This window comes from Mustela putorius, unplaced genomic scaffold, assembly GCF_011764305.1.
Source record: "Mustela putorius furo isolate JIRA1106 unplaced genomic scaffold, ASM1176430v1.1 tig00003845_pilon_pilon_pilon, whole genome shotgun sequence".
Taxonomy (NCBI): domain Eukaryota; kingdom Metazoa; phylum Chordata; class Mammalia; order Carnivora; family Mustelidae; genus Mustela; species Mustela putorius.
This window is the reverse complement of record NW_025421998.1, coordinates 83628562-83647431: the sequence shown is the minus strand read 5'-3', so window position 1 is coordinate 83647431 and position 18870 is coordinate 83628562. Positions and strand designations below refer to the sequence as shown.

The following is an 18870-nucleotide window of genomic DNA, read 5'->3' as shown; positions in this document are numbered from 1 at the left end:
CCAGAGAAAACTGACAGACCACTGGAGAGGCCAGAAAATGGGCTGTGCTCAACTCCCAAGTTGGGAGGCTGTGGGAAACCAAAGACTTGACTCCAGAACACTCTGGGCCCAGAATCCATCAGACGGGGAGCGGGTTCTGGGATTCTCTGCTGCTGCTAACAGGGCCCATCTCCCCATCCACTGTCCGGGGCCATGGAGCTTACCAGCACGTGGAAGGGGCTGTTGGGGATGTGCTCGCCTCCGAAGCGGATGGTGATGACGTACTTGCCCGGCTCGGGTGCCGTGTAGTAGATGTCAAAGGTACCATCATGGTTCTCCACCACATCCACGTCAAGCTCCGCCCCGTCGGGTGTGGATACTGTGCACGTCACCTTGCCCTTGCCTGCTGCCTTGGCATCCACCGTGATCACGGTCTCCTCCCCGATCTGGATGCGGGGTCCCAGGCAGGCACCTGCCACCCAAAAGAGCCAAGTTGAGGGTCGGTGGGAGCTGTGCCCGGTCCCTCTCCATTCCCAGCTGCCCTCATCACCTCAGCCCACAGTAAGAAGAAAAAGGGCACTCACCCAGACCATGGCCTCCAATGGACACTGGAAACAGAGAAGAGTGTGAGGCCACACAGCCATGGTGTCGGGGAGGGGCAAGGGGAGGGGGGGCAGGGCAGGGGGGCTCTCTGACTGGCAGTCCCCTAGGGACTAGGCCAGGGACCTGGAAGAGCTGTGAGGGGTACATGACGGTGAGCAGGGGCAGAGCAGGGGGGACGCGCACCCACCTGTGACAAGACACTTGCTGGCATCCCCGGTGGGCAGGGCGTGGATGCGGAAGGGTGAGTAGGGGATCTCGTCGCCACCATACTTGATGGTGATGGTGTACCGACCGCTCATGTCTGGCAGGTAGGACACAGTGTACGTGCCATCCCCATTGTCCCGGATGTTGGCCTTCTTGGGCTTTCCCTCGGGGTCCTGGGAGAGAAGCAGAGGTCAGGCCCTGCCTGTGGCCAAACCCTGACGGGGGAGACAAGCTACATAGGGACTCACCAGGATCTGGACGGTGAGCAGACCCTCCCCAGCATCCCGGGCGTCAATGGTGAACTCCACGGGCAGGCTGGCAGGGATGCCAGAGGCGTTGAGGCCGGGGCCACTGGCCCGTACCTTGCTGGCGTCGTGGGCAGGAAGCACCTTGATCTTGAAGGGGCTTGAGGGGGCAGAAAGGATGGACAGTTTGCTGGGCGTCTGGGAAGAGTTCCTCCCCACACACGTAAGGAGGGAGGATTCTCTGGGGCAGGGAGAAGGGAACAGACCACATCCTGGGTTTTGTGGGAGGGTTACTCCAGGACGCCCAGGATGTGGCGTCCTGTGTTCCCCAGGAAGATGCTGAGGTCAGTTTAAAGAGGAGGATGCCAAGGGCTGCCTTCTCCCCCCACCGGTCTTTTCCCAAAGCACTAACGTGGTAGCTATGCGGTGGGAAAGCCTGGGCCAAGGAGAGCCCCAGGGGCTGTGCTGCCTCTCTGTGGCGACAGGCAGGGAGCCCCACGGAGGAGCAGGCTGGGGTGGCTGAGACTGAGACCAGCTGAGACCAAGACAGGTGAAAGGGGCACCCCTAGGGCCCTGGCAGGGGCCCACAGGTATGGCCCCAGGAGGAGGGCCCCTCCCAGCTCGGTCACAGCATGGGAGCCCTAAGGTAGTTACCTGCGTGGCACCTCCTGGTCAGCATACTTGACGGCTACTGTGTAGGGCCCATCGGTGGCTGGGGTGTAGTGGACCGTGTGGGTGCCGCCTCCATTGTCCAGTACCTCCACGGGCTCCGCCACACCTGGGCAAGGGGGGCAGGGTCAGCAGAGCCTCCCAGCACCCCAGCCTCCCACCCCTCCTTCCGCCCTGCCCTGACATTCTGTACCTGTGGGACCCAGTACGGCCACATGCAGCGGCGCTCGGCCAGCTTGGCTGCAGTCCACTGTGAAGGTCTGGGGCACCCGAGCCCTGACGCCGGCCCCCAGCCCTGGCCCCGAGCACTTCACCTTCCCAGGGTCCACCACATCCTTCACCGGCACCCGGAACGGGCTCCCTGCAAGGAGAAGGACATCAGCCCAGTCCACCTGCCCAGGAGGGTCACAGACACTGAGGAGGCCGGCAGTGCTGGCCGAAATGCCCCAGGGAGGCCAGACCAACGTGTGCAAACGCTTAAGAACTTGCTAAGAAAATGTAAACGGGGACAGATAAACTTGGCTGCAGACTGAGGCTGAGACCTCCTGAGCTGAGCTGCCCGCCTGGGAGAAGTCTTGCCATTGGGAAGGGTGTAAGCCCGACAATTCACAGGCCTGTACCCCTGGGGCTAATGATACACTATGTTAATTTTTTTAAAAGTAATTTAAAAAAGTCCTAACTAAAATGCAAAAAATGGATTTTTAAAAATAAAATCCACTTCTGGGGCGCCCGGGTGGCTCAGATAAAGTTAGGTGCCTGCCTTCGGCTCAGGTCATGATCCCAGGGTCCTGGGATGGAGCCCCGCATCAGGCTCCCGGCTCACAGGGGGAGTCTGCTTCTGCCTCTCCCTCTGCCTCTCCCCTGCTCATGCTCTCTCTCTCTGTCTGAAATGAGTTGGGAACTGTGTCAGCAGCGCGGACGGGAGCTGCTTAGCCCACCACAGCCCCTGGACGTTCCTGCAGTTCTCTCCCCACGCACCTGGGATGGGTCGCCCCCCGAAGGTGATGTTGACGTCATAGTCCCCGGCGGTGAAGGGGACGTACTCCACGGTGCAGCTGCCGTCTTTGTTGTCCTTGCAGGACATCTTGGCTTCCGAGGGGCCCTCGATGGCTAGGCCGAGGCCTCCAGTGCCCGCTCCCCTGCAAGGTGACACCCTCCTCAGTTCTGCTAGTGACCGTGAGCGAGTGGGGAGAGGGAAGAGCGGCTGCATGGGGTGAGCGGAGGAAGGAGAGCAGGCCGCCAGGGCCCCGCTGAGGAGGGACCAGCTACAGGGGTCGATCTGAGACACTGGGGCAGGAGGGAGCTGGGGGGGAGGACAGGTTTGCTCCTGGTCACCCTTGAGAGGGGATTGGCGTGAGGTACACACAGGACAGAGGAGAAGGGCAAGGGGCTGAGATCAGGGTGGCCACAGCCTCAGTGTCCCGGCAAGGGGGAGGTTACCTGGTCTCCACGGTGAAGTGGTTGGCCTTGTTGACCAAGCCCCCCTCTAGGCCTGGCCCAAAGGCCCGCACACGAGTGGGGTCACAGCCTTCCGTCACAGCCACTCTGAAGGGGCTCTTGGGCACAGCGACCTCGTCATACAGCACCTCCACCAGATGCACACCTGGAAGCCAGCCACACAGAGCGGGTCGGGATGTGCGCGGCCCCAAGACTGCGACCGTGCCAGGAGCAGTGTCATCAGATCCCCACCCCCTCTGCCCCCGCGCCACTCCGCCGGGCCCTCACCCTCCTCATAGGCTGTGTACTGCACCCGGTAGGTGCCATCCCCGTTGTCCGTCACATAGGTGTCTGTCTTAGCCCCTGAGGGGTTGAGCACACGCGCGGTCACGTGGTTCCCACCCGTGGCCGTTAGGGATCTGGCATCCACAGTGAACTCGGTGGTCACCTCACGCAGGACACCTGGGGCCCAGAAGAGGGGCACTCAGTGTGGGGCCAGAGCAGCTCTCCCACGGGCACTCACGCCTCCACTCTCCCCAGCTCCCAGACTCTTCCTTCCAGACGTGCTACTTCCCAGCCTGAGCCCCACCTCCCTCTGCACGCCTGTGCACTCCGGGCCCGTCTCCCATGGCCCCTGCCTTGTGCCCCCTCCCAACCCATGATCCTCTATTCACCTCCGGTGCCCCACAGCGGCAAGGAAGGGTATGTCTGGGTCTTCTGCTTCCCTGTACCTTGCGCCCCCGTGCCTAGCCATTTCCCTGGGGTACCCGAGCCCCCAGGACCTGACGGCTGCCCCCAAACCCTCCTTTCACCCCACCGTGGCCCTCCCTAAGCCCTCAGCCCCACTTCCCTCCCCGCTGCTGCTGACCATGGCTCCCTCACGGGTTCCTCCTCTCACTCACCGTGAGGCTCCACACCGGGGCCTGAGACCTTGACTCCGCTGGTGTCGACAGCAGGCTGCACGTGGACGCGGGTAGGGAACTTGGGGACGGGGTGCCCGCCGTACTTGATGGTAATGGTGTAGGTGCCAGGGAAGGCGGGGCTGTAGGTGATGTGGTAGGTGCCGTCGGCATTGTTGTGGATCAGGACCTCGGCCTTGACGCCAGCGTCCGACAGGATCTCGATGGTCAGCTCAGCCTCCCCCGCCTCTGAGCAGTCCACAGTGAAGGTGGCTGCCTCGCCGGCCTTGCCACGCTCCAGGCCCGGCCCGCTGGCCCGCACCTTGCTTGGGTCGAACACAGGCCGGATGGTGGCCTTGAAGGGCGAGCCGGGAATGTGGGCTTCGGCAAATAGGATGTTGATGGTGTACTCGCCCGGCTCCGTAGGCAGGTAGCTGACGGCGCATGAGCCATCGCCATTGTCCTGGCACTCGATCTTAGCCTCACAAGGGCCCTCCACGGTCAGCCCCAGGCCGCCCGTGCCAGCCCCTTTGGTGTCAATGGAGAAGGGTGCCGGGGTGCCTACCAGTCCGCCCTTGAGACCAGGGCCATAAGCATAGACCTAGAAGAGGAGCACAGATATGATGTTCTCACCTCGGGCCCCTCCCGTGCTTGGTCTCCATGGCTCCCCACCCAGCTCTGCTCCTTGGAGCGACCACCACAGATTGAGTCCTTCTTAGAACAATTCCAGATGAGGAAGTGCAGGCAGATGGCCCAAATCATTTATCCCTGGAATTCAAACCCAGGTGCGACCAAAGGCCACGCTCTTAATAACTAAGCTATCTCAGAGGCAGGTCCGGGGCCAGGAGGGTACCTTGGTATCCCCTTGGTATTCACTCCAGAATCAGGGGCCCTCTGGCCTCTGCCCCTGACTCCTCCATCTTCCCTGTAAACCCCTGAATCCCAGTTCCCTCCAGCTCCTGTCTCCTCACCTTGGAGGGGTCAGGGGGCAGGACACCCTCCACAGCAAAGGGGCTGCCAGGCACGGGGTGACCATCATAGGTGATGTCCACCTTGTAGGGTCCCTCCTCAGGGGGCATGTAGCGCACAGCCTGGGTTTCAGCTCCGCCCCCGGGCTCCAGCTTGCAGGGGATGGGTCGGCGGGAGGGGGAGGTCATCCGCACATCCAGCTGGCCCTGACCGCCAGCCCCTCGGGTATTCACGGAGAACGCCTGTTCTTGCCCCACAGCCACCTCTGCGGAGAGGGTGAGGGGGCACAGTGAACAGGGGCTCTGGGCCACCCCATGATCCCTGTCATTTCCAGGTCCACTCCTGCCCCACTTACTGCTGTTCAGGCCTTGAACTTTGACTTTGCTCAGGTCAAGCGGGGGCGCCACATTCACCACAAAGGGGCTCTTAGGGACAGGGTCCCCACCGTAGGTCACTGTCACTGCCATGTTGCCCTGTTGGGTACAAGAGCAGGTCAGAACCTGGTGGCTTAGACAACAAAGTCTGGCAACATGCCCAAGGCCATGGACTCGAGGCTCAGAGGGGCACAGCCACAGCACAGGGATGGCAGGAAAGGGGCCAAGACTCAGAAGTGGCTCTCAGAGACTGGAGGAAGGAGATGCAGGACCTGTCAGCCAGGATGGGGGAGGCAGGGAAGGGGTGGGGCGCACCTGCTGGACCGCTGTGTACTTGACAGTGTAGGAGTAGTCATGGTTGTCAATGATTTCAAAGTCCCGCACAGCCTCACCCTTGGCGGCCCCAGCAAAGTGCACGTCCAGCTTGGCCTTGCCGGCTCCCTTGGTCAGCACCGTGAAGTGAGTGGGCTTCCCAACTTCCACACCTGGGGGGGCCAAGTCAAGACGGTGGTGAGGGTCTGGTGGACACGCAGCCCCAACTCCAGCCCAGCCCGGCCCCTGCCCAGACACCTACCTGTACGGTTCAGCCCGGGGCCCTCAGCCTTGACCTTGCTGGCGTCATGGGATGGGTCCACCTTAATGTGGAAGGGGCTGGCAGGGATCTCCTGGATGGAAGAAAGATTTGGTGAGGGTAGGCAAAGGCAGCTTCTGAAAAAGCCCCCCCGCTTTGTGCCTTCTAAGGCACACTGCCTGCACACAAGAAGGGCTTGAGCGATAGTTGTGATCTTGTCTGTAACTGACAGCATGTCAAGCCACTGGCTGAGACTTGGAGGGTGCAGGCTGCCAATGATTGCCAAAAGCCAAGGGGGGGTACCTTGTTGGCAAACAGCACCATGATGGTGTAGTGGCCGGCTCCTGGGGGCGTGTACTTGACTGTGAAGGTGTCATTGTCGTTCTTGATGATGTCGAAGTCGATGTCAGCTTCTGCAGGGCCCACGACGCCAGGGGCACATTTGATGCCAATACTCACATCACCTGAGGGGCGGCAGGCACGAGGCCATGAGTGAGGTCCCAACAGCCCCCACCCCCACTTAATTAGTCCCACTTGAACTCTGCCCAGAAACAGGATCTAGCCAGAGCAGGTACCCCACCAACACAGACCCATGCAGACCCTGCCCGGGGATCCCACCCCAGGCCGCACGCACCCCTATCCCCAGCCACAGCCCGGCGCACCTTGCCCAGCCTCACTGCAGTCCACCGTGAAGTAGGTGGGCTCGTTGGCCTTGAGGCCCGTCTTCTCCACGCCGGGGCCATACACCTTCACCCGCTCAGGGTGACTGCCTTCTCCCACGTTCACCTGCGGGGAGGGGGTCGATGCTCACTCAGCACACTGCCCCTCCCACAAGGCCTCTTTCCCCGGCACCACCAGCCCAGCCCTGGGACCAGTCTTGGCCTCCGTGGGTGGAGAGTGTTGACAAGGGCCCAGGGACAACCAACATCTCCTGCACAGGCCTCTACCCTCCCTCTGGGACCCCAGGGTCAAGGGGCAGGGTAGGAGGACACACCCGGAAGGGGCTCTTGGGCACGTTGACACCTCCCCAGGAGACGATGATGGTGTGTTTGATGGGCTTCATGGGCACATAGGAGCAGCGGAAGGTGCCGTCGCCATTGGGGATAACGGTGATGTTGACAGGGCAGCCGTCAGCGTCCTGCGGGCAACACCAAGCAGAGTCTCAGGGTGCTCAGGCCGCCTCAGAGCACTGGCGCCCTCTGCTGGCCTTAGGCCGCCCTCCTTACTCATCCGCTACAGACCTTAGGCTGAGAGAGCCCAGGGGCAGAGCGTACCCGGAGCCTGGAATCCGTCTGGAGACCATCTAGGCCCCCTCACCTCCTAGCCTAGGCAGCTGAAAGGTGTTAGTAGGGGAGAGGCTGGGCTAAATCCACGTTTCTAAAGTTGAACAATGAACACTTTAAAGAAAAATCATCCTCTTGGACCCAAGAATACATTAACTTTAGGGGTTGGTGGACACCAGTTTGAGGAACTGATCTGGGAAGCCAATGTCTGAATCAAATCATCTTTCAAATAAAAAATTATTAGTGCAACCAAATACACTTTTTGTAAAATATGTTAAGATTATCATCAGAAAACACAATTTTCAGTTTTGCATAGTTCTCCTGGATCCATGAGAGTCCTGAGATGTTACAACTTCCTCTGCCTCTCACCTGCCCCCACCCTCCCAGGGTTCCTGCCCGGGACAGTGGGGGGTGACAGGGCTGGGCGGTGCCCCACCTGGGCATACAGGTTCAGGTCTCCCTTGCCAGCGGCGCGGGCATCAATGGTGAACTCTGCAGGCTTGTCCACGATGCAGCCAGTGGGCTCCAGGCCAGGCCCAAAGGCCTTCACCTGTGCAGGGGGAGGAGCGGAAAGCTAGGACAGGGACTGGAGGAGGGCCCCCTAGCCCCATCCTGGGTCCACATGCAGGTCCCCAACCGCACCTTGTCTGGGAAGCAGTCGGGCACAGCCGGCTGGATGTGGGCAATGAAGGGCGAGTCTTGGATGTCCTCATCATCACAGATGACATGCACGGCATACTCCCCAGGCTCTGTGGGCCAGTACCTCACATCGCAGGAGCCATCCCCCTTGTCATCACACTCGATCTTGGCCTGTGAGGGCCCCTCAATGGAGAAGCCTGTGTGCAAGGGAGGGAAGATGAGAGGCCATGAGAGGCAGCTCGGACACTCCCATCACTCCCTCCGTCGCCCCAGTGCCCCACTCCATCTCATCCCGATGCTACCCAGCATTCCCACCTCCTGTGCCCCCACTCACTTCCCACGTCCCTCCAACATACCACTCCCCAGCATTCGCACCTGCTACAATCCAGCCACTTACCCAGTGTCCCCACCTCCGTGCCGATGGCCTCCACCACAAAGTCGGCCGACTTGCCCACCTGGCCTGTTTTCAGGCCGGGACCCCAGGCTCGAACCTTCTGTGTTCCTGCCTCTGGGCTCACCTGTACCTCAAAGGGGCTGGGCAAAGAGGAATCTGGCGTCCATGCTAGGAAGTACCTCCACTAGAGGTACCACCCTCCCCTCGGAGTACCAGGTAGCCCCTCATCCTCCTCCCGCCCCGTTAGGGCCCAGACAGGAAGGCACGGGGTGCATGGCTTACCTGCGGGGGATGGCATAGCCACCCCATGTGATGGTCACCACGTACTTCCCAGGCACCACTGGGTAGTACTCACACTCGAACACACCATCCCCGGCCTCCCGCACCTTCACCGGCTCCTCTGTGCCCTCTGAGATGGGGGGCAGAGAAGGGGGGCAGAGAAGGGGGTCAGAGTTCCTTAGTCCCTTCAAGGAGCCCTGGGGACCCAGGCCTAGCCTGAGGGCACTGCTACTAGGGGGCAGAGCTGAAGCTCAGGCAGAGATCACATGTCCTCCCTCTGCACGACCCCCAGGGTAGCATGTAGGGGTGAGAGGATCCTTCCCGGCTTGTAGTCGGGAAATTGATGCAGGAGAAGAGACAAGGTGCCCAAGACTCCATGGTGCCTTTGGTCAGCCTCTCTTTGGAGTCTCTCCAGGGTGGCAGGCATGGTGCTGGCCATCACTGCCCTCAGGTATTCAGACCCACTGACCAGATTTCCTCCCTGCTCTCCCACTCCCCAGTCCTGGGCCCTGGTACTCACTTGGCCCCTTGACTGTGACCTTGAGCTCCCCGCTGCCGGCACCCTTCGTGAACACCTTGAAGTCTGCCACCTCTTTCACACGCACACCCTTGGGCTGCAGGCCCCGCCCCGATGCACGGCAGGCATTGGGGTTACAGGCTGGGGGTTCGAGAGAGAAGATCAGGGGTGCTGAGGGGCCTGAGATAGAGCCTCAGCCTCTCACCACTCCTCCCCGCCACCTCCCTGGGCATAGTCTCCCTGACATCCTCAAAGGCATGGGCTTGGGCCTCGTGCTGTCTGCCTCTGGGAGCCCCTGACACAACCAGGGCCCCTGGGAGCCATGCCAGGACAGGGAGCCAGCTGTAAGAAACCCTCCCCTCTGGGCTTCTCAGAGTCAGTGTTGCCTGGGACAAACACATGGCAGAGCCTGGGCAGAGAGGGGGGCAAAGAGAGATAGGGGAGGGCCCCAAACCACCCAAGGGCACCCACCCACAGCCACGTGAGCCTTCCCAGGCAGACCCTCCACAGCAGCTTTAGGACTAAGTCATGCCCCAAAACATTATGCAGGGCCCCAGAACAGGAGACATCCTACGAAACAGGGAGCCTGCCACAAATCACAGGCAATGCATGGAGATCAATCTGCCACAGAAGGCTACCAATGGCAGTGAACCCAGACCTTGCTGCTAAACACGGGCCAAAGCATGGCAATCTCAGCCTGCACGGAACACATAAACTGGACTCAAACCCCTTGGGGGGGGGTGGAGCTGGCATGGGGCACAGGCAATGGCATGGAACCTGGGGCTTGCCACAGTATGCCACGGAAGGGGGGCAGTTCCACACTGGGCCCCGCCCCCCAGCACAGGTGAGGCAGGTCACCTATGGCCACGCCGGCGCCACCTCTCCCAGATAGTACTAATATGCCACCACCTTCTCAGCCTGGGAGAGGATGGGCATGGAGTGGTCGACTGGCAGCAAAGGCTCTGAGCAGCCGGGAGGGACCCGAGTGGCAGAAGCCCCCACCTGAGGCCTGTCGCATATGCCCCTGCAACTGTCCCAGGGTGGCCCCTGTCTGACAAGCTTTGTTGTGGTCTCCTGGGTCTCCAGGGGTAGTGTGTGGAGAGAATGCAGATGAGGCCTCTCCAGATCTATGCCTGTCCCTCCCCGCCACCATGGCTTCTCTACCTATTTCAAAGGTTCAGCTCTCCCGTCCCATCCCTGGATTTGCTCCCTTCTCCCATAAGCACTCCGACCCAGAACTTGGTGGCAGTTCTATGTCCTGGCCTCAGTGAGTGGGACTATGGGGATGAAGGGCCTTTACCTTCTGCCACGTGGACAGGGAAAGGGCTGCGGGTGATGGGGGCACCGGCGAAGGCCACATGCACAGTGTGGGGCCCCTCCATCACAGGCCTGTATGTGCATCGGAATGTGTTGTCACCCTTGTCCTCCAGGGCAACCTCCACTGTGTCCCGCCGGCCCTGCGGGTCCACGATCACCACGGCAACATCACCAGTCCCAGCCCCTGCCAGGCACAAAGGCTGTGAGCACCCCTGCTCCGGGCACACCGAGCTCCCCTCCCCTGGGCCCACCTACCCCCCTCTGCCCCAGGTCCGCATCCATGTCACCCCCTGCAGTCACGGACTGCCGGGCCGCCACCTTGCTGGGGCCTGTCCTTACCCGCTGTGTAGATGTCAAAGTAGGTGGGTTTATTGGCCACATTGCCCACAGGTTCCAGGCCAGGGCCACGGGCTGACACCTTGTTGGCATCCCCCAAGGCCATGGCCACATTCACCTCAAAGGGGCTGCGTTCGATGTTCTGGCCGGCAAAGAGCACGGTCACCTAGGGACAGGGGGCAAGCTTCAGCTTCTTGGGAAAAGCAGTTCTGGGGGGGGTGGGCAGGCAGAGCGGAGCCAAGGTCGGGGAGAGGCGGGCCTCTGGGGTGAGGGGTGGTGCAAACTGCGGGGAGGGGGGTCCACTCAGCCAGAGCTAAGCATGTGACTGGAATGGGGAGGGTCTGCTGGGAGCTACCTTGTGCAGCCCAGCGACCTTGGGCACATAGGAGACCGCGTAGGTGCGGTTCTTGTCGTTGTTGGGAACCACCTTGGCCTATTGGGAAAGAAAAAGATTAGAAGTCACAGTGGCCGTAGCCCCTCCTGCCCCCACAGTGCCTGGCGCCCCCCATGGCGACGCCTCCTCCAGTCCCCAGCACAACAGCGAGTGCCAGTGGCCGTCTCCAGGCCATCCCTGTTAGCCTGTGGTCTCTGGCTCCAAGCCCATGCCAATCCCTCCTGTCCCCAGAGGCTCTCCGTACCTCCTCAGTGTGGCCCTCGGGGTCCTCGATATAGACCAGCACCTCTCCCACGCCGGCGTCCACTGTCTGCACGGTGAAGTGGGCGGGCTGCAGCACAGTATTGCCGTGGGGCTCGATGCCTGAGGGGCGGAAGGCAGGGCCGGGGTACTTAGGGCACTCCACCCTAGGGTGTCCCCAGCCACCCAGGAAAATAGTCAGGGGGCTCAGCACCTACCAGGCCCATAGGCGATGGCCTTCTTAGGGTTCAGCTGCTTGGAGCGAACAGGGGCCCCAGGTTTGAGTTTGGCCTTGGGGAACTGGGATAGGTAAGTCATGACAGAATGCTCATCCACATTGGGGTCCACAATCTCCTCGGGGGCAATCACCTGCCACAGGGAGGAAGAGGGTTACAGGGTGCCCTTGGCCTAGCAACCTCGCCTCTCTCCCACGGCCTGACTCAGAGACCCAACATGCATCCGGGGCCCTCTGGCCCTCTACTCTTCCCCCACCCCATCTGCTCGTGTACCTGGGGCACCCCGAGCCAGTCGTCCGCCTGCTGCATGGCCTCCCGGGCGTTCTGCACGGGCTGGTTGGGGTCCCAGGCCTCCCAGTCAGGGCAGAGGCCTAGAGAGATGGCAGAAGATGACGATTAGGGGTAAGCAGCCAGCCAGAATGCAGAGCACCTGCGCATCCAAGAGTCTCACACGCTGCGGAGTCACACCCACGGCCACGCGGCTCGAGGCCCCTGACAGGCCAGGTTCCTGCTGACCCTCTATGTTCGGGCCCATCGGCTGGGATGCCCATCACTGTTGAGAGGCGCACCCCCCCCGGCCCACCCCGAGCACCAACAATGAGGCCTTTCTGCCTTGGCTGACGCAGCCTGGCACCGGCCCTGCCAGTCAGTCTCCTGGCTGCCCGGGTCCCAGCACAGACCCTATGAGGACTCCCCCTCATCCCAGCTGCCCCAGGAGTACATAGGGGAGGTCGGAGGCCCCATCCTGCACATGCCCCAGACCTGTGCCTCCAGAAGGCCTTCTCACAGCTGGCCTCAAGTCCTAGAGTCCCAGGCCCCTCCCACATCAGCTTTAGGGCAAGAGACACCCTCTCTTTCCTCACTGAGCACTTGGGGAAACTGAGGTACTTAAGGGCATGTTTTCAGAGAATGGGTTCTCTTCTGTGGCCAGAGAAAACCCATCCCTCCTAATGGGAAAAATGCTAAGGTGACTCCAGATTACTCCTGTCGAGGGGTGCAGAGGTAAGGGGGTGCTTGGTCTGGGCCAGAGCTGGAGAAGAGGTGATGCTCACTGGTTGGGAGGGGGCCGGCTCAAAGGCTGGAATCCATGACCGCCGGAACAGCTGAGCTCACTGCTGGCGGCCTCACCAGCTGTGGGCAATGGCTCAGCAGCTGGGAATGCTTCCCAAGTGGCTAGTGCCCCTGCCTCCCACCCCCTGCTCCCCGGCTGACCCTAGGCTGGGGGAGGACTCTCCCAAGGGGCTAGTAGCCCAGCTGATCCAGCCGAGTTAGAAGATGACCTATCTGTTTGGGGGGTCACGGTCAGAGAGGGAGCTGCCTGTGGGGCAGAGCACTATTCTGTGATGCCTCCGTCTCCTCGTGGTCCCTGAGCTGCCCCCACCTGACTAGGCCGGGGCCTACAGTGAGAGGGGGCAGGGCCGGGCCACTGGCCACCAGGGGGTGCCCCACCAGCCTCGGCTCTCCCTCAAGCGTCTCCTAGGGTCTCATGAAGAAGAACCTTCTCAGGGTCGAGCTCCTGGCCTTCTTGCTATAAGTTCTACCACACTTCCGTTCTCTCAGCTCAGCAGAAATGGTACCCCTGTGGCAAAGTACGAAGCTCATGGAGGAGGAAGCTGAGGCCTTGGGCTCTAGCTTGGTTCTGCCACAAATAAGCTGTGTGATCTTGGACGAGTCACTGGCCCTCTCTGGACCTCAGTGTCCCTGTCTGTAAAAGGAGGAACGCAGCTACAGGATCTGACACTACCCGTCACACAAGGGCCTGACGCCAGCAAAGACTCTCGGCTGGAGCAGGGGGCAAGCCCCCCAGGCGCTCCGACTCCCCCAGCCCTGACACCGCCACTCTGACAAGCACAGGCCTCACCACCACCAGCAAAGGGCTCCGTGATGGGCCCGCCGGCCCACTCACCAGGGGCACAGTTGTCCACCAGGGCGCCCAGAGCCTTGCCGTCCTGCCAGTCGCGGTTGAAGTTGGTGATAGGCAGCTGGGGCACCTTGTTCTGGATCCAGCCGAGCAGACGCTGTTTGGGGGTCTGCTTGCGGGCGTCCTCGTCATCCTCGTCTTCCCACATGGGCATGGAGATGGAGTAGTGCAGGATCAGCGTCCAGATGAGACCCAGGATGAGCTTCAGGTTCCCATCCACGATGGCCTTGCTGTCTGCAGAGCGGAGAGGACAGCGGGGCTCAGCAAGGGCGCTGCCCTCCACAGCTCAGCTCCCAAAGCTGCCCTTAGAGCCCTGGGGGGTGGCGGGGGGCGGAATGCCTGATTCTGGAAACTGCCCCCTTCTCTGCCTACCAAAGTCACACCCTCTGAGGAGGCTGGACCCAGAAGCCTAACATTTCCAGGACCCTCCCTTCTCGGTGAGGCTGCTTCCCAATGTGCTCCCGCAACAGGTACTTTCACCTGTGGGACATGGGCCTCCATCAGGCTGCAGGCACCTGGGCGATTATCCGGGATTGTAAGCCTCCTGGGGGCAGAACGCTGTTTTTTCACTTTTTAACAGTTTTATTAAGGTATGCCTACCACCCAGCAAACTGCCCATATTCGAGTACACAACTGTACATGCCCCTAACGGCACCACCACGTCATAAACATACCCATCTCTCCCCAAATTTCCTCACACGCGACCCTTTGTGATCCCTCCGGCCGCCCCTCCTTGTCCCTCCTTCCTAGGCAACAACTGGTCTGCCCTTGGTTACTATGGATTCATCCGCATTTTCTGGAGTTTTATACAAATGGGATCCTATAGTATGTGCTTTTTGTCTGGCTTCTTTCACACTAGATAGTATTTTATTATTTATCAGTATTTACTTATACTCAATAAATACTGGTTGAATGGATGCATATCTTAAAACTTAATTTGGAGAGGAATAAAGCTAACCTGGTTCCAGCAAAATTCTCCTCTGAACACCATAAAAGGCTTTTGGAACAAAGTTCGGGACGGAGGGAGGGGGTACAGTGCAAGCTCGGGTAAGGCTTGAAAATCATGTTTTTAAATGCTGGGGCCGGTGGGATTTCACAGGAGCCAGGAAGAATGTCCCCCGTGTGGACTCAAGTCTGGGAAGCTCAGACTCCCCACCCATCCCCTCCTGGGGGGAATGCCAGAACGCACTCCCCAAGATCTGGGGGACCTGGTGTTCCTTCCACAGCCAGAAAGATCCAGGAGCCAAGGTGGACTAGAGGATACATCTTTGCAAACCAGCTTATATGTAAGGACAATGCAGGATTGTCAGCTTCCCTGAACACCACTTTTAGGAGGGGGTGGGGGCGGGGAGCGTCAGCCTTGTTTACTGGTGTTGCCCGAGAGATAGCAGAGGGTGGGGCTGGAGGCACCCCCGCCCCTTAACACATCTTTTCCTTCTCCTCTGGATATCGGGAGAAAGCAGCTCGGAGACCAAAGGCCTTCGGAACTCCAGAGTCCCCCCACCCCACCCCCCACCAACCCCCCCAGGAGGGAGAATCTCAGCCTGTGTGTCCCTCTGGCCCCCAGCTCTAGCCCCCTTGGCTCCCTCACCCTTTCACTGATTCATCCTTCCTTCCCCGGCAGCTCCCCAGCCCGCCCCCACTCCCCCCTGGCTCGGCCGCAGCACAATGGTTTGGCAGCTTTCAGATTCCATGACACACTCCCTCCCGGCCTCCTGTTGCTCCGGCGCGCTCTCGCAAACACACGGCCCGCAAGACTTTCACACAGTCTTGACACCCAGTGCCCCGCCGCCTCTCACCACCCCGACAGCCTCCAAAGCCAGTGCGCACACAGCCAGGAGCGTTTCTTGCAACTGGGGCCAGGTTTCTGGGAGGGAGGCCCTGAGGTTGCTGGGGTGGGAGGGGGTGTCGTTCATATTTGCTTCAGGGAGAAGCTTCTCCCCAGGAACTGGCCCTGGGCCAAACAGCAAGTGGTCCACTTTGGCATGAGGCAAGAGAGGGGCCTGGAGTCTCGCTCAGGAGCAATGACCTTCCTACCCTCCCTACCCGCCCCCGCCCCCGCCCCCCAGGCCAGGCAGGAGAGGGAGCTCCAACCAAGCCAGGAGTCCTCCCTCACACCCGGAGCCACCACTTCGTCTCTGGCCTGGGGACACCCCCAAGGGGGTGGGAGGAGCCTGACAGCCAGTCCCTGAGGCCACCCCAGGCCTCAAGTGGAGGGGGAGGAGAGAGGGCCTGGGCGAGGGAGGGGCCGGCACAGCTGCTGCCCCCTCCAGCCCCTCCCTCAGCTGTTGGCTCTAGAAGGAATAGCAACTGGGGAACAGCTGTGGCACAGAGCTCATTAAGCCTCTTTGTTTGGAGGGGCTGAGGGGGTGGTGGGGGCCGGGTTGGGGTGCTGGGGTAAGGGCACACAGCTCGTCAACCTAGGCTGAGCACCCCCTCCTCAGGTGGACTTCGTGGCTCCCAGCTCCCAGGTTAGTCCTAGAAAGAGAAGTGGGGAGTCTTTTTGACCCCCTAACGGGGGCCCAGATGCTCCATTTCAGTCCTGAGACAATGCCCAGCGGAAGCCCCCCCACCCCACCCCCGGCCAGTCCCTTCCCACCACTACGTGGGCCAGAGGGAACCAGAGGAAGCAGAATGCCACCCCTGATGGGGAATCCCTTTACATCTCCCCGCAGGGCTGAGCAGCCCCACTGCCGGTGCCCCCTCCCCCCTCACTTAGCCTCAGGCCCGGCCCCGAATTGCTGACAGCTTATCTCATCAGCGCGAGTCAGCCACTTGGCCCAAATGGGGAACAGTTCCCCTTCCTCTCAGCGGGAACGGAGGAGCGTCCCTCCCACCCCCAAACCATCTTTTGCTTCTTCCCCCTCTCCTCTGAGCCGGCCTCTCCACACTTGAGCCAAGGGGCCCAAGCCAGGCACCGGCATGGGGGAGGGGAGAGGTGTGCTTAGGAAGGATGAGGCCTGGAGAGGGGCCGGCCACCCCCGCAGTGGGGAAGGGAGGGGAAGGCTGTAGTTTCCTATAAAGTCCTGGTGAGGCCCCAGGCACCCCCCTTGAGACCCCACCTGGGACAGTCAGTCCCGTCATCAAATCCCAGCATTCAGGGGGGATGACAGCCCCAGAGCGGATTGTCTCTGACTTCCCCCGCACACTGTCTGATGGCCCCCAACACACACACACACACACACACACACACACACATATTCATGCAGCCCTCAGCCCCACTACAAACACCAGAGCCCCCTCCCCCACCCCCTGTCCTCAGGCTCGTCCTTCTGGAAAGCTCAGAGACATCTGCTGTGTCACGGAGGCAGGGCTATTTCCAGGCCAGAGAGGGTGGGGTGAGGGGGCAGTATTGGGGCAGGAGGGGTAAGGCCTAGAGAAGGGACTGGACAGGGCAAAGGGCCCCGGACTGACTTCAGCTGCTAATTCAGGAGGCCTAGAGATGCCCTGAGGGACAGTGGGGGTGGACAGACATTCAATTATCTAGAGAAGTCTCTGGGGTACCCTGGTGGGGGAAGGCAGCTGACCCTGTGTGAAACTCCTCTCCTGGGGCCCTGGGATGCACCCCAAGGGGCCCCTTCTTGTAAATCACAGCAAGACTCGGAAGAGCTCACCACAGGGTGAGAGGTAGGGGGTCTTCCCAGGGGTAGAGGGTAGGGGTCTTCCTAGGTTCCGATCGAGCAGGGAGCACTGCGGGGCTGAAGGGGAGGAGCAGCCTCGTGCCACTCAGAGCCCACCCTTAGATCCCCCGCTGGGCTTGGAAGCCTGGAGTGCCTCCCCACCCCCACCAGCACTGATACACCTTCCAAATCTGGTTACACTCAATGACTTCCTCCCTTCTACAGGCCTTCTCCTCCCTCCCCTCAACCCAGAAGGTTAGCTACAGCCAATCCCGGCCTAGGGGGTGGGCTGGGGCCTGGCATGGACTTGGGGGAGTACCCTCCAAGGCAGGCTGAAGCAGGAGGTGGACAGGCAGGGGTTAAGATTCTCTGCACTTGCTCAGTGCCTTTTTAGGTTTCTGAGGCTGGGCCCGGCCTGCTCTGGCCCAGGGGCCTGAACCCAGCTGCTGAGCACATGCCTACGGAGGGCCCCCAGCCCCATGCCTGCCTGGCCACCAGCTCTCCCTCTGCCTCCTAGCCCTTGGATGCGCAGTGGTTGGGACCTGTCTTCAGCCCAGTCCTTCCCCTGTGGAGGAGCTGGGAGGCAAAGAAGCTATTTGTTTTGTTTAGGGAGTAGACACCCCCAGGAATCAGTAATGGGCACCAACCCTGTCTTCTCAAGCATGGGCTGGGATGGCCCAATGGCAAGAAAGGGGACAATGAGTCCAGTCGGGTTGATGGGAGTGTGTGCGGGAAGGCTGAGCTGGAGGACTTAGGAACGGTAAGGCCGGGACCTCCGCATCCGGACACCCCTGGACGCTGCTCTAGGGACAGACCTGCGTGCAGCAGTGCCCTTGTGGCCTGCGTGGATGGGCGGGGAAGCAAGCCGGGGCCAGGGGCCTGTCCCTGTCTCCCTCTGCCAGGGCGTCTCCCTCTGCTCCATCTCAGCTCCCCGCGCCCACCCACCCTCTGTGTCCACCAGCCCCACCGGCCGGCCCATCCTCGGGGCAGGTCCCCCTCCCTCCGTGCCCGCACCCTGCTCGCCCGCACTGACCGATGGACACGAGCTTGATGTGCTCGCGCTCGAGGAACTCGAGGGCCACGGACACGTTCTCCAGCTTCATCTGGCGGAAGTTGGGGCGCGGGTGGAACTTGCGGTACATGCGCTTCTGGCTGAGCACCTCGAGCAGCGCGATGAGGCGCAGCCCGTCGCTGAGGTCGCGCTGCAGGTCGTTCAGGCGCTTGCCCACGCACTTGAGGTGCTCGTTGCACCAGCGCGTGAACGTGTTCTGCTGGATCTTCTTCCACGGCGCGTCCTCCGCCAGGTCCTTCTCCGTGGACGGCATGTCGTCCACCTCGTCGCCCAGGCCGAGGCCGGCGGCCTCGGAATAGCCGTTGTTGTTCATCATGCTGGCGCGGGGCTGGGGCGGGGACTGGGCTGCCTGCTGGGCCGGGGCTGGGCTCGGGCCGGGTCGCTGTCGGGGCGCTGTCGGGGCGCGACCGCGGGATTCGCTGCTCTGCGCTGCGCTATCAACTTCTCTCGCGCCCTGGCTGGCGGGACTCGGAGGGCCTCCTCTGCTCCTCGGTCGCGCTCTCTCTCTCTCCTTCTCTCTCCCTCCGGGGGCGGAGCGGTGCTCGGGAAGTGCGGGCCGGGCCGGGGCGGGGGGTTTAAGAAGCCCCCGGGGCCGCGGCCCCCCCACGCCGCGCTTGCGGCCCCCGAGTCCACGTCAGAGCGCCGGCCTCCCAGGAATGCCGCCCGGCCCGC

General features: G+C 61.5%; 1 protein-coding gene across 2 annotated transcripts in view; it reads right to left on the bottom strand.

Moving 5' to 3' along the window:
• The window catches only part of FLNC (filamin C), a 27113-nt gene extending 8243 nt beyond the window's left edge, over positions 1–18870 (bottom strand). The window contains exons 1-30 of one of the 2 annotated variants that reach the window (XM_004741803.3): positions 18160–18870; positions 13492–13740; positions 11859–11956; positions 11568–11718; positions 11354–11472; positions 11071–11148; positions 10719–10881; positions 10363–10563; positions 9066–9203; positions 8549–8675; positions 8270–8406; positions 7876–8069; positions 7670–7783; positions 6945–7088; positions 6613–6736; positions 6254–6414; positions 5954–6044; positions 5695–5864; positions 5361–5478; positions 5008–5270; positions 4040–4637; positions 3426–3599; positions 3141–3303; positions 2679–2839; positions 1894–2061; positions 1686–1809; positions 1035–1191; positions 770–959; positions 564–587; positions 204–451 (exon numbers count right to left, since the gene is read on the bottom strand). In XM_004741803.3, coding sequence (XP_004741860.1) covers positions 204–451; positions 564–587; positions 770–959; positions 1035–1191; positions 1686–1809; positions 1894–2061; positions 2679–2839; positions 3141–3303; positions 3426–3599; positions 4040–4637; positions 5008–5270; positions 5361–5478; positions 5695–5864; positions 5954–6044; positions 6254–6414; positions 6613–6736; positions 6945–7088; positions 7670–7783; positions 7876–8069; positions 8270–8406; positions 8549–8675; positions 9066–9203; positions 10363–10563; positions 10719–10881; positions 11071–11148; positions 11354–11472; positions 11568–11718; positions 11859–11956; positions 13492–13740; positions 18160–18514 — 5202 coding nt within the window. In that variant the 5' untranslated portion in view covers positions 18515–18870. The remainder of the gene's footprint in view (positions 1–203; positions 452–563; positions 588–769; positions 960–1034; positions 1192–1685; positions 1810–1893; positions 2062–2678; positions 2840–3140; positions 3304–3425; positions 3600–4039; positions 4638–5007; positions 5271–5360; positions 5479–5694; positions 5865–5953; positions 6045–6253; positions 6415–6612; positions 6737–6944; positions 7089–7669; positions 7784–7875; positions 8070–8269; positions 8407–8548; positions 8676–9065; positions 9204–10362; positions 10564–10718; positions 10882–11070; positions 11149–11353; positions 11473–11567; positions 11719–11858; positions 11957–13491; positions 13741–18159) is intronic. The other variant, XM_004741804.3, reaches the window with a different exon arrangement.